Genomic DNA, 14,894 nt, shown 5'->3' on the forward strand with positions numbered 1-14,894 from the left:
ATTATTTAATTTAAAAAGTAATAGTAAAATATTCATTACTTAATTTAGTTTGTTTACATAGTAGGAAAACAGATTCTGCAATTTGGTGATTATGCCACTAGGTGACACAGTACTTTACTATTTCATTAATGATATTTGTAAGCATGTTTATGTCTTGTGGGAGAGTATAATTTTTCCCACCTACTTAAAAAAATTAAACACATTTATTAAAGTTAAGAGACATTAGACTATTTTAACAAAATACTTAGATTTAAAAATTTGATATTTTCCCCAATTCTTGATCATTTATTTAAACATAAGTGTTAGATATTGTACTCTGAACTTTAAATGATACCAAAACTCTCCTGGGCATTTGTTCTCAATTTTGAGAATTCTCATTGTCACTGATGATTTTCTTTATAGCCTACTTCAAAGGTAACCCCTTTTGTGAGTGTAAGTTCTACTTAAATGTTATCTTAGACATACATTACATGAGGAAAAGTCACAAAGAGAAATGTAATACTGTGAAAATACTTCAGAGTAGCCCTGTCTGTCTTTTCCCAGAAAGAAGGAATTTCCTGGCTTTATCTATACAGTTTTATTTTTAATTTTAGAAGGGTAGAATAGTCCTTTTTTCTTTCCAGTTGACTGCTAGAGGTAAGTTTATAAATAACCTAAGAACTTTTGTTTTAATTATTTTCTTAGAACTTTCTCTACCTAGGAGCCAGCTTCTTTATAAATCTGCCTCCATATTTAATGAGCTCACTTTTTTTTCAGATAATAGAATATTTTAGCACAAATTATAATTTCTTCCTGATGAAAACATTAGTCTTAATTTCATGCCAATTATCATCTTAAAAAATTTTTACTAATTGGAAAAGAAAAACTAATTGGTACTTTAAGAAGGAAAATAGTGCATTTTCTTGATGCCAGTTTATACTTAGTAGAATGATGTTTTAAATAATTTATTAAACCCTAAAATATCTAACATAAAATTTGAATTTTGGGGGTTAAGGTGGTGCTAGTAAGGTAATAAAATTAAAAGATCACCTTTTCTGTTTACATATAGGAACATTAATTAATTTTGTTTCAAATGTATTTAAAGACCTTTTTATTAAGCAATAATAAGTGTAACATTTTGGAGTAAATATATAGCATGTAATAGTTTAATATTGTTGGTAGAAGGTACACCCTAGACAGAAATATTTCTTTAAATGAATCAGTTGGTAATTCTGAAAAAAACTGTGCTATAGAAATGTTGCCTACATTTATGCACATATACAAACACTAAATTCTCCTGAATTTGTGTATTTATAGAATCTTGGACTTGTTAATACCACTTACTAACCGGGCCTGTGACACTGGGCGAAACAAAGTAAGCCCTGTTTACTCAGCAGTGTTTGGGGGACATGAAGATTGCCTAGAAATATTACTCCGGAATGGCTACAGCCCAGACGCCCAGGCATGCCTTGTCTTTGGATTCAGTTCTCCTGTGTGCATGGCTTTCCAAAAGGAGTATGTATATTTGCTATGTTTTTATTTTTTATTCTTTTTTGCTGTATGGAGATGTGTCTTGAAGTGACTTTCTTTCATGATGAAACTTAGTATCTCTGTTAGTGCTGAATTGCTATCTTGGAACACAAATAGGAAAAAAACTATGATGCTTCAGTCAAGCTGAAGCAGAAATGAGGTGATAATATCAGATTGTTTTCCTTCCTTCTTTGGATCTGGATTATATTTTTAGTGTAGCAATCTTAGGGAATACGTACAATTTAAGTAGATGCAGAAATTCGCTGATATTTTTGGTCTTCAAAACAATTCAAGAATTAAAAATGGGGCTTTATCAAGTAAGGCAGTGACTGCTTCAGGTCATTTACCATTTCAAATTTATAAGATATAAGCCTAAAAATAAAACTTTAGTTTTATAGATATTATTGTGTTTTTAATGTATTTGGTGGATAGCATTAAAAAAATTTTTTTTTTTTTTGAGACAGGGTCTCACTCTGTGGCCCAGGCTGGAGTGCAGTGGCACCATCTTGACTCATTGCAACTTCTGCATCCCAGGCTCAGGTGATCCTCCCACCTCAGCCTCCAGAGTAGCTGGGTCTACAGGTGTACACCACCACTCCCAGCTAATGTTTTTATTTTTAGTAGAGATGGGGTTTCTCCATGTTGCCCAGGCTGGTCTTGAACTCCTGGGCTCAAGCAGTTCACTTGCCTCGGCCTCCCAAAATGCTGGGATGTCAGGCGTGAGCCACGATGCCTGGCTTTATATTATTTTTGGATGTGAGTCTAAATAATTAAGTTTTTAAAAGCCCCCAAATTAATTATTTTTCTAATCTGTCATAATTCTGTGAAATAGACTAAGTGAAGAATTACTGCTGCCTTGTTAGTGTCTGGCCAGTAACTTTGTCTATAACACTCTTACAGTTTTTAAAACACTAAGAATAAAGCTGTGTGTAAGAACAGCCATACTGAGTAATATCTGGTCATCCAATAATGGAATAAGTTATGAAGATAGATGCTATTGTGTTTAATGACACAGAAGAGGTTGCAGGCATACCTCAAATTGTATTGGCATTCTTGAATTCACTATTATGAATCTCTATTTAATTTGAGTAGTTATCAAGAAATTATTTACTAAGCTTTTCAGCCTTTACTATCTCTTAACATTTGCCATGTAAAATTAGTAGTTCACTATAATTTGTTTCAAGTTTAAGCTTACACGTTTTAGTAGAGATAGGGTTTCACCAGCCTGGTCTCGAACTCCTGGCCTCAAGTGATCTGTCTGCCTCCAGCCTCCCAAAGTGATGGGATTATAGGTGTGAGCCACCGCATCCAGCCTCTTAAACTTATACATTTTAGTTTGAATATTTGGGTTTTGGTTAATCTGAGTATCTGGGGCCCACTTTATGTATAACTTTCATGATTTCATAGGATTTTCTTGTGTACCCCGTTAAGTTTTGTCTTTTTAAACAGAAGAGCCCTAATTACTTTAGTTGACCTTCAGTGAGGTTGCACTGATAACTTTTAGTTGCCTTTCTCTATCCCAAATCTTAAGTCCGTTACAGAACTGAACATTTCTTATTAGACCAGAATATAATGATTTTGGATTGCGCCGCACGCGTGTGTGTGTGTGTGTGTGTTCAATATGATGATGGTCTTTTTTGGCCTTCATCTTATCTTTTGGATGAACAATGTTTTTGGTCCTTCTGGCTAAGCTCATGCCTCATCACCTTATAAGTGTAGTTTGAATTAAGCCATATAATGTAGTACCCCTGTTAACTCTGAAACACCTTAAAATTAATGATATTCCTTGGGAGCTGGGCAGTATGTTTCATGCCTTCTGTAGATTCAGATAAATGAAATTAGGTGGGAAAGATCTTAAATAGGTTTCTGGATTTTCCAAGATTAGTTGAAATTTTAGGGGGCAGACCCTTTTTTCTCCTTTGATTTCTACAAAATCAGTCAATAACACTAATTGACCATTTTGTTATGTAGAGAGCACTAAATAGATCCTGTTAAACTTACTGAGGAAGCTGAAACATACACACGATCCTTTGGGAATTTAAAACCTAATGGGAAAAACAGTATTTAGTGGCATTTACTTCACTATCTTCTGCTATCTTTGGCAAAGAAGCGTTTTTAATGTTTTGTTTTTTTTTTTTGTATTTTTTTATAGAGACTCATGGAAGGGAAGTTTCCTATTTTTTTCTGCTGTGTCTGGGATAACTGCAAATAGGAGCTATTATCTCATTCTTGAATAGTGATATAAATGATTTTTTTTCTTTTCCTTTCACGAGTACTCCAAAGTTGTATTTTTAAGGAACTCCACAGTTTGGTTTGCTTTTTATGTCTCAGTTACTCTGTAGAATTTTTTTCTGTGTAAACTTCAGTGATGCTAAGAAGTTCTTAACATGCAGTGGAGTAATTCCACTACAGCCTCTCTCTTTCTCTCTAATGACTACAAAAAACTGTGGTCAAAATTCAAAAAGAAACTACCTGAGGACTCTCAAAGGAACAAAAGCAGGTAGATTATGAAAGAGAGTGGTAACTTGGTGAAGTGACCCACATGAAAACGAATTTTCCCATTTCTTTTTCCTTTTTTTTTTTGAGACTGTCTCGCTGTGTTGCCCAGACCGGAGTACAGTGGTGCGATCTGGGCTTACTGCAACCTCCATCTCCCGAGTTCAAGTGATTCTCTTGTCTCAGCCACCCAAGTAGCTGGGATTGTAGGCATGTGCCACCATGCTCAGCTACTTTTTGTATTTTAAAAGAGATGGGATTTCACCATGTTGTCCAGAGTGGTCTCAAACTTCTGACCTCAAGTGATCTGCCTGCCTCGGACTCCCAAAGTGCTGGCATGAGTCACCGCGCCTGGCCTCCTTTTTCTTCTGCTGTGTTGCCCTGAAGGCCAACCCTGATCTGGAGCTGAGTAGCACCAGTGGCACCAGCAGCTAATATCAGTCAGTAACATTAATTGACCAGTTGTTTAATATAGAGAGCACTGAATAGATCCTATTAAACTTACTGAGGAAGCTGAAACATAGACACAACAGAAAGCCTGTTTTTCTGGTCAGAGGAATCAGGTAAATGGAACCCTGTGGGCCAGAGAATGGTAGGGAATCTTGGAGAAGAGAGAGCTTGGAGAAGCGGATACCCTAATTCTGCATATGAATTTGCATATTCCTGACTTACCCCGAGCTTTAAATGCACAAGACAGACCCAAATTGTTTTTTATTTTGTTTTGTTTTTGAGACAGGGTCTCATTCTGTTGCCCACACAGAGTGCAGTGATATGATCATGACTCACTGCAGCCTCGACTTTCCTGGGCTCAGGTAATTATCCTGCCTCAGCCTCTTGAGTAGCTGGGACTACGGTTGTGCGCCACCATGCCTGGAATTTTTTTTTTTGTATTTTTTGTAGAGACAGGGTTTGCCGTGTTACCTAGGCTGGTCTTGAACTCCGAGCTCAGGTGATCTGCCTGCCTTGGCCTCTCAAAGTGCTGGGATTACAGGCGTGAGCCACAGCACCCAGCCAACCCGAAATGTTGAAAGTAAGATTTGAACTATCATCAGAGTCTCAGGCTAGACCCTGAGTGGCACATTCATGGGTCCAAGCTTAAAGCAGGAAAGTCAAGGCTTTTTGAGAACTGAGCTGACGTTGGAACCACTGTATAAGGTAAAACAGAAATTGCAGTTTGAACCTAACTAGGTTATATGCTTGCTGAAATAAACAAACCAAAAAGCTAGTGTTCTTCAAAGGATTATAACAAGACCCAGGACTCAGAATTTATACAGCATAACATTCACAATGTCCAGGAGACAACCTAAAATTATTTGACATATGAAGAACTGATAAAACATTACTAAATCTCATGGGAAAAAGCAATTAATAGATGCCAGTCCTGAGATGGTCCAGATATTAGAAATATCAGATAATTGAAAGCAGCTCTTATAATGGTGCTTCATGAGGCTAACACACTGGAAAAAATGAAAAGGTAGAAATTGTCAGCTGAGAAGTAGAAACTATAAAAAAGACTGAAAAATACAATAATCTGCAATGAAAAATTTACTACATGGACTCCATAGCCAAATGAAAGATATAGGAAAGAGTAAATTAACTTGAAAGTAAACCATTAGAAATTATTAACAAAGGGGAAGACATGCTGTCTGGCAGCTGGAGTGTGCAGACTGGCCTGGCACAGCCATGCAGCTTCTGGAGTTTCTGTTGGTTAGAGATTCAGGAATAGCTTGGTGGGCAGTTCAGGCTTGGAGGTTTCTCTTATAGTTGCATTAAATATCAGATGAAGCTACAGTCATTAGCAAGCTTGACAGGAGCCAGAGGATCAACTTCCACAGAGGCTCACTGACATGGATCACTCATATGGCTGGGTGTTGGCAGGAAACCTCGGTTTCTCTCTATAAAAGCCTCCCCACAGGACGGCTGCAGTATCCTCATGGCATGGTAGCTGATTCCCTCAGAGGAAGAGGTCTAAGAGAGAACAAGACGGAAGTCACAGTGACCTGGTTCATTGAAATTATGGCTGTCACCTCCGCAGATCACATACACAAGCCCTGATTCAATATGGAAAGACTGTACAAAAGCACAAATAGGAGGAGGAGAGGATGATTGGGGGCCATCTTGGAGGCTAGCTGTCTCACACATTATCTCTGAAATTGCTGTTTTTTAATTCTGAAATTTTCAAACATACGTAAATGTAAAGAAATTGGTACAGTGAACTCCCGTAGACCCATCATCATTCATATTCAGTAATGATCAAGGAAATGCCATCATTTTATTTCGTACAAATATCCCTGAGAAACATGCTCTTTCCACCTCCAGCCTTCATCTAAACATCTTATACCAACTTTCTTTAGATTTCAGTGTTCCAGGCTCTCTCCTTCTCTCCTCTTTCTGGTATGTTTATGGGGTAGAGGCAAGACCAATACAAAGAAAGAAGGCCCTTTATGCTGGGCATCTAGGCTTTTTCAGACATCCTCTGAAACCTAGGCAGAGTCTCCCAAACCTCAACTCTTAAATTCTGTGCACCCACAGGGTTAACACCATGACCATGTGGAAGCCACCATTGTGACTTGTACCCTCTGAAACAGTGGCCTGAGCTGTACCTGGGCCCCTTTGAGCCATGGCAGGAGTGGCTAGGATGCAGGGACTAGTGTCCCAAGGCTGTGGAGGGCAGTGGGGCACTGGGCCTGGCCCATGAAACCATTCAGTCCTCCTAGGCCTCTGGGCCTGTGATGGGTGAGGCTGCTGGGAAGGTCTCTGAAATGGCTTTGAGGCCTTCCACCACCCCCTGGTGGTTTTGGCTATTAGCAGTTGCCTCCTTTTTACTTAACGCAAATTTCTGAAGTCTGCTTGAATTCCTTCCCTGAAAATAGGCTTTTCTTTTCTACCATTTGCCAGGCTGCAAATTTTCCAAACTTTTATACTCTGCTTCTCCTTTAAATGTAAGTTCCAACATTAGGTCATGTCTTTGCTCATGCATATGAGCATAGGCTCTTACAAGCAGACAGGCTGCTTTGCTGCTTAGAAGTTTCTTCCACCAGGTACCCTAAATCATCACTCTCAAGTTCAAAGTTCTACAGGTCCCCAGAGCAGGGGCACAGTGCATTCAGGTTCTTTGCTAAGGCATAACAAAAGTGACCTTTGCTCTACTTCCCAGTAAGTTCTGCTTTTCCATCTGAGACCTTGTCAGCCCAGCCTTTACTTTTATTCACTATCAGCACTTTGGTGACAACCATTTAACCAGTCTTCAGGGAGTTCCAAACTTTCCCTCATCTTTCTGTCTTCTTCAGAGCCCTCCAAACTCTTCCACTCTCTGCCCATTACCAAGTTCCCAAGTTGCTTCCACATTTTTAGGTATCTTTATAGCAATGCCCCACTCTTCAGTGCCAATTTTCTGTATTAGTTCGTTCTTGCATTGCTATAAAGAAATACCTGAGACTGGGTAATTTATAAAGAAAAAGGTTTAATTGGCCCATAGTTCCACAGGTTGTACAGGAACCATGATGTTGGTGTCTGCTCAGCTTTTGGAGACACTTCAGGAAACATAATCATGGCAGAAGGCGAAGTGAGAGCAGGCTGCTTCTTACATGGCAGGAGCAGGAGCAAGAGAGTGAGTGTGGGAGGTGCCACACACTTTTAAACAACTAGCTCTCACAAGAACTCCCTACTGTGAGGACACTACCGAGGGGGATGGTGCTAAACCATTTATGAGAAACCCATCCCCATGATCCATTCACCTCCCACCAAGCCCCACCTTCAACACTGGGGATTACAATTCATCATGAGATTTGGGTGGGGACACAGATCCAAACCACATCAGTAGATCTAGGGTGGGGACTGATATTCTGCATTTCTTTCTTTTTCTTTTCTTTTCCTTCTTTCTTTCTTCCTTTTTTTTTTTTTTGAGACAGAGTCTGACTCTATCACCCAGGCTGGAGGGCAGTGACACCATCTCGGCTCACTGCAACCACCACCTCCCGAGTTTACGCAATTCTCGTGCGTCAGCCTCCTGAATAGCTGGGATTACAGGTATGTGACACCATACCCGGCTAATTTTTGTATTTTTAGTAGAGATGGGATTTCACCATGTTGGCCAAGCTGTTCTATAACTCGTAAGCTCAAGTGATCTACCCCCCTTCACCTCCCAAAAGTGTTGGGATTACAGGCGTGAGCCACTGTGCCCGGCATACTCTGCATTTCTTTCTTTTTTTTTTTTTTTTTGAGACGGAGTCTCGCTCTGTCGCCCAGGCTGGAGTGCAGTGGTGCGATCTCAGCTCACTGCAAGCTCTGCCTCCTGGGTTCATGCCATTCTCCACCTCAGCCTCCTGAGTAGCTGGGACTACAGGTGCCCGCCATCACGCCCAGATAATTTTGTTTTTGTGTTTTTAGTAGAGATGGGGTTTCACCATGTTAGCTAGGATGGTCTCCAACTCCTGAGCTCCAGTGATCTGCCCGCCTCAGCCTCCCAAAAGTGCTGGGATTACAGACGTGAGCCACCGCACCTGGCCCATACTCTGCATTTCTAACAAGCTAACAAGATGGTGCCAATGCTGCTGATCCACAGACCACACTAAGTAGCAAGAGTCTAGAGCTGTGCTGCCCAAATTGGTAGCCACCAGCCACATGTGGCTATTTAAATTAATGAAAATTAAGTAGCGTTATAAATTACTTCTTCAGTTTCCCTAGCCACCCTTCAAATGCTCAAGAGTCATGTGTGGCTAGCTACCCTACCGAATAGCACATCATCACAGAAAAGTCCGCTGCATGGCAGTGTTATAGAGAATTGACTCATAGTAACTCTCCTACAGCTGATTTTTAGACCAGAACAATTATTTATTCACAGCAAAAGAAGACCTGGGCAGGGTAAACAGCAACAGGTTACTTATAGTATTTATTTCCTCTTTCTGGAACGGACAACCCAGTGTTCCTAAAGACAATATGGAAGGTTGTTTTGTTAGCTCAACACTTGAGCAAAAGAGGTTGGATATGTTTACCAGATTGTGAGAATGGATGAATTGCTTTTCTTCACACTAGAAGTATATTTCTCTTAGTAACTAGTATTGGGCATAAGAATCAGGGCTGAGAATGCTGGGGGAAGACTTCCTATTAAGAAACTGCCTTTTGGCTGGGTGCGGTGGCTCACGCCTATAATCCCAGCACCTTGGGAGGGCAAGGTGGGCGGATCACGAGGTCAGGAGATTGAGACCATCCTGGCTAACATGCTGAAACCCCGTCTCTACTAAAAATACAAAAAATTAGTCAGGCGTGGCGGCACGTGCCTATAGTCCCAACTACTCGGGAGGCTGAAGCGGTAGAATGGCGTGAACCGGGGAGGCAGAGCTTGCAGTGAGCCAAAATCACGCCACTGCACTCCACTCCAGACTGGGCAACATAGCAGACTCAACAACAACAAAAAAAGAAGCTGCCTTTTGACTCCTTTTTAAAGACATAATATTTTGTCTGTTTACATACCTGCTTCTTCATTAGAATGTAAGCTCCTTGAGAGCAGGGATTTGCCCTTGATCTAACTCCTATTAGGCGTTAAAAATATATTTGTGAATTAATGAATCAATAATTATATCAGATTAGCATATTTATTATATGTTAGTCTTCCTCAATGCCTTGTGGAGGGATAAGGATGGAGCATGATTCTTGGGCTTGGATGAGTCACAGATGTATAGTGGCCGTGTGACTGGGTATTTCACTTCATTCTGCTAAATCTCATTCCATTATCTTTAAAATAGGGATAGTAATAACACCTAAGCTTGCTTTAGAAAATTATTTTGAGGATCAAATGAGCTAACAGTTGTGAAAATGCTTTGTAATTTATAATTATTGTCTTAAAAATACCCTAGTTTTTTGGGTGAGAGAGTCTTTGGTCTCAATGTCAATATATGTACAGATCACCTTGCACAGGTGTCTGCCTTGTTCTTGCATTCTAGGATATTGCCTGTTTGGAACATCTACTCATATTTTCAAACTGTCCCTCTCTGGGCAACTAGCTTTTGTAGTTTACAAATATTTACAAATGTTTAACAAATTTAAAAGTTAAAAACAAATTTAAAGAAATTATCCACACAGAAGTACAGAAGAGAAAAAAGATGGAAGAAAAAAACAAGAGCGTCAGGGAACGAAGGGACAGTATCAACAGGTCTAACATTCATGTCATTAAAATCCAGAAGGAGAGGAGATTGGGCACAGAAAAAATATGTAAATTAATAATTGCCAAAAACTTCCTATTATTGGATAAAGATATAAATTTACAGATTTAAGAGGCCTGTTAAACCCAAACAGGATAAACTCACAGAAAGGCATGGTCAGAAAAATCAAACTGCTATAAAACAAATGTAAGGGAGACCTAGTCTCTCCCCGGATCAAAGAAGAAAAAGAAAAGTAAAGGTGAAGCAGTATGGTGTACAGTAGTCCTTGGTCACAGACATGAGTTAACAAACTTAGTTTTTTTTTGTTTTTTTTTTTTTTTTTTTTGCATCTCTTAGAAATTTTGCTCTTTGAAGTGGCCATGTGAGCATAATTACAGTTTGTTTTCGTGCTATCGAAAGGGCATATGAGCGATTTTCTTTCATGTGAGACTAGTAATTGAACCAATATATTCTTAGGTAGATTTTCAGTAAGTAGTCATTGGAAAATGCTATATTTTTAGCCTTTAAAAATAAAGTCAAAACCTCAAAATATCTGTTTTAGGAGGGTGTATTCTCTTAGTCTTTTTATTTTTCATTCTAGAATTGGGCAACACCTTATTCTATAAAATAGAACATAGCAAACTTTAAGGTCAAAGAGACGTAGAATTTGATTGTGGGAATTTTGTCAAAAATATCAAGGTTCAAAAAACTTTACCAAAGTAGGATCACAGGTCAATGTGAAATAATAGTCACTTATCTCATCTAGAGTGATAATTAAATGGCTTCAAAAGGCAAATGCAGAAAGTTATATAGTTGTAGAAAAACCTGAGTTCTTTATTAGAGAGTTTTCATAAGTGATCAGATAGAATAAAGACAACCTGAAGCACAGGGAATCATCTTGATAAAATGCAGAATCTTTGTTTTTTTAGACCAGTTACCTAATAGGTAAAGGAAAACCTTTCATTATTTCCAAGAAAACTCAATACCACATTTTTATTATCTAATGTCTGGCTGGTTGCTTATACATTTACTGTATATGTAATATGAGACTTATTCATTTTGAGTTTCTGTATGAAGCTTTGCCATTTAAGCAAGAAAATGATCATTTTCCCAGTAGGTTTTGCTTTAGTATGTCAAGAGGGTCATATAACCAGTGTCTGAGGGAAAAAAATTGAAGCTGAAAAATATGTTTTTGGTTATTTCTTTTGATAAGTAAGCATCTTAAAATTTGGATTGCCTACAATCACATGACTAAAATTAATTAAATTAATTACAGTCACCAATTATAAAGCAAGGACAATTGAATATAATCTTAATTTTAAAATAGCTATCATATGTTATTTTTTCCCTTTTTTTTTTTTTTTTTTTTTTTGAGACAGTCTCTCGCTCTGTGGCCCAGGCTGGAGTGCAGTGGCGTGATCTTGGCTCACTGCAACCTCTGCCTTCTGGGTTGTGGCGTTTCTCATGCCTCAGCCTCCTGAGTAGCTGGGATTACAGGCATATGCCACCACACCTGGCTAATTTTTGTATTTTTAGTAGAGATGGGGTTTTCCCATGTTGGTCAGGCTGGTCTCAAACTCCTGGCCTCAAGTGATCTGTCCGCCTTGGCTTTTTGGTGTGGGATTACAGGTGAGAGCCACCACGCCTAGCCCTTCTTACTTTTCTTAATGAGTGATACACGAATTTCCTATATCACTTTTACCAGTTATAAGAATTCAAATTTGGTCACAATACTGGTACCAGGTAACTTAGAAGATTCAATTTTCCAAAATTAATTATTTGATATTCTAATTTTTAGGGATTTGGTAATAGATAGTAAGTTTAATGGTATAAGTTTAAAAATTTTATTTTTATAGCAACAATGTGTTGTGATAGTGTTAATTTGGTATGATTGTTGTAATTAACACCTATCCGACTTCAGGTGTTAATGGCTAAAAGACTTCCCTTTTCTCATTTGTATATTTTCTAGTATTTCTCTGAAATCTATTAATTTACTATTTGTGGACTTTCTTGCACTATTGACCTGTTGTATTCTAATAAACTTTTATCTACTTTTATAAATAGTACAATTAACACCAAAAGGTGATGAAAATGATAAATAACAGCTTTGGATTTTCTTTATTATTGTTGTTTTGAGATAGAATTTCACTCTGTTGCCCAGGCTGGAGTGCAGTAGTGCAATCATTGCTCACCGCAGCCTCAAACTTATGAGGTCAAGTGATCCTCCTGCCTTGGCCTCCTAAGGTGCCCCAGGTTTTAAGTTTTCTCTTCCTTATTATTTTTTCAGCTAATTCAACTTTTAAGCTCAGTATCAGTGTTCTGAAACATTTTTGGTAGGTATTCTTTGTGAGAATGACACTTAGCTCCTTTCACCACTCCCAGGGATGATGGAAAGGTGTCTCCTCCACTACTGTACAGATCCTGCAACAAAAGCAGTTTTTGTCCTTTGGAGCTAAAAAGTTAGCAGCTATATTGATATGAAGCCAGTCTTTCAAGAGTAATTGAGTAATCCATCTCGAATGAGGAAATATAAGAAAAAGATTCCTCCAAATGGAATGGGAAAGGAAGAGGGAAGTTGAGAAGTTTTAGGACTGTTTGAGCAAATATGAATGCCTTTTATATATGGCCACAGAAGTAGATTGTGGCTTAGCTCACCTGGTTTTGTCTGTTTTTCTAGTTGATACTAATCATTGTTATTACATTAGTTTCATAGAATTAATTGTGTCCATTCTAGCCACCATATCGTGTGGGCACATCTGACAAAACTGAATGTCTTCATCTTGTTTTCAGCTAATGGTTGAAAGCCATTCAGTAAAACTCACTATTTGGCCTGTTATAATTCACCTAATAAGTTGGTTGGATATTTTGTTTGCTAATTGAACATAAAATGCTGAAGATATTTGCCCATTTCTATTTGTTTAAAGTAAATTTTGTTTTCATGTTTAATTTTCTCTTACTGTGCTTCTTTTATGTGTGAGCACTGTTTTTCTGCATAGTTTTGAACTTCAAGGAGCAGAGTGGTAGAAAATGTGCAAACCCCCAAAATAAGGTCTAGACATTGGATTTTAATTTTTAAATCTCTCCTCTCAGTATCTGATGTTGTTCACTTTTTATATAATGTACAGTCCCTCTATGTCACAATTAATTCTTGATATTTATGTTAAACAAGATAGACTTTTGTTTAAATCTCGGGTACTTGAAGAGTTTTCTCAATTTGATATTAGGGCTACAGAGAGAATTTGTTGAAGTGTTAAGAGAAATACATACTAATTTATATTTTAACCAGAGGTTATCCATGCTCAAGGATTTATTGTGTGCTTAGTGACATGTAATAATCAAGGTCATATAGAGCCCTGAAGTTGAAGTTGCTTGTGTTTCTGTAGTGTGCACATGTATTTGAGACCTTCTTTAATAACCTTCCCAGAAGCTCAGGGCATGCTGACAAAACTCTATGCTTCTCCAGTTTATTTTGTGTTTATTTTATTCTTCAAATAAATGGTAGTTTTTTTGGGAAATGGTCTATATCGTAGCACTGTGCAGTTTTATAAGCCTTTTGGGATTTACTCTTGCCCCTTCTAATACAAGGCAATGTGAATAATTGGAAGAGGTTTAGAGCTGATTTTCTAAAGTGTGTTTTGGTAGAATACTAATTCTGTAGATTGTTAATAGATATTATATGGGATTAAAGGGGTTGTATTGTTAAATAAGTTTGGGAAGTACAGGATTAAATAATATTGAATATGTTTCTTTTGTAGAGGGCTTTTGAGAATTTTTCTTATTGTAGTGTGCTTTGTGAATTCCTAAAAGAGGAATGGATCTACAAAGATTTGAAAAGTCCAGAAACATAGGATAGAACTTATATTTAAGTATATATACCATTGTTCTTGTGTTTACAGAATTTTAGGCATTTTATACTTTTGTTTGCTTTTTTCAGATTAATGATTGGACCCATTGTTAATTTTAAAGGTACCTCTTCTGAAAAGTATCTGAAAGTTGAATAAAAACATTGAGCATATATTTGGAAATGTAACTAACACATTGTTTAAAAATACATTCATCCTATCTTTCTCAGGCTCACTGTATACTGTATAAGGAGGTTTCTCAGTTTTTTTCACTGGAGAGTATTTTTCATATGGATCATTTTCAGGAACTAAAGTTCCGTGTAACGTACTTTGGAAAACATAGATCTGGCTCTAAAATATTCTTCAATTTGACTATATCATGAAGTGTTCAGTTTTCATAATAGTTAGAGAAGAGATATTGCAGAAATTTGCTGTGTCATATTCACTGTTAGATTTTGGTTTGATATCATTATCCCAGTTCTGCCAATTACTAGCTCTGTGACTCAGCTTCAGTTTTTGCATCTACAATGGAGATAATAATAGAAGTTAATTAATTTTAAGATGTAGTATTGTAAATTAAATTTGTGTTAATTAAAAAAGTTTTTAAATTTTTTTTAATACCATTATAAATGTAAGGCCAGTCACGGTGGCATACCTTTTGGGAGACCAAAGCGGGAGGATTCATTGAGGCCAGGAGTTTGAGACCAGCCTGGGCAACATAGTGAGACTCTGTCTCTACAAAAAAATTTAAAAATTAGCCAGGCATGGTGGCATGTAGCTGTAGTCCCACCTACTCAGGAGGCTGAAGTGGGCGGATCACTGGAGCCCAGGAGTTCAGTTACAGTGAGCCTTGATTGTGCCACTGCACGCCAGCCTGGGCCACAGAGCAAGACCCTGTATCTAGAAA

The 14,894-nt window shown here is 37.9% G+C and overlaps 1 protein-coding gene across 11 annotated transcripts in view; it reads left to right on the forward strand.

The window, feature by feature from the left end:
- Nucleotides 1-14,894, forward strand: part of ASB3 (ankyrin repeat and SOCS box containing 3) — a 192,521-nt gene that overhangs the window by 146,336 nt on the left and 31,291 nt on the right. For all 11 annotated transcript variants that reach the window (XM_057301308.1, XM_034953132.3, XM_055107944.2 and 8 more), the window contains one exon: nucleotides 1,297-1,494. In XM_057301308.1, coding sequence (XP_057157291.1) covers nucleotides 1,297-1,494 — 198 coding nt within the window. The remainder of the gene's footprint in view (nucleotides 1-1,296; nucleotides 1,495-14,894) is intronic.

The sequence above is a fragment of the Pan paniscus genome, chromosome 12 (assembly GCF_029289425.2).
Source record: "Pan paniscus chromosome 12, NHGRI_mPanPan1-v2.0_pri, whole genome shotgun sequence".
Classification (NCBI taxonomy): domain Eukaryota; kingdom Metazoa; phylum Chordata; class Mammalia; order Primates; family Hominidae; genus Pan; species Pan paniscus.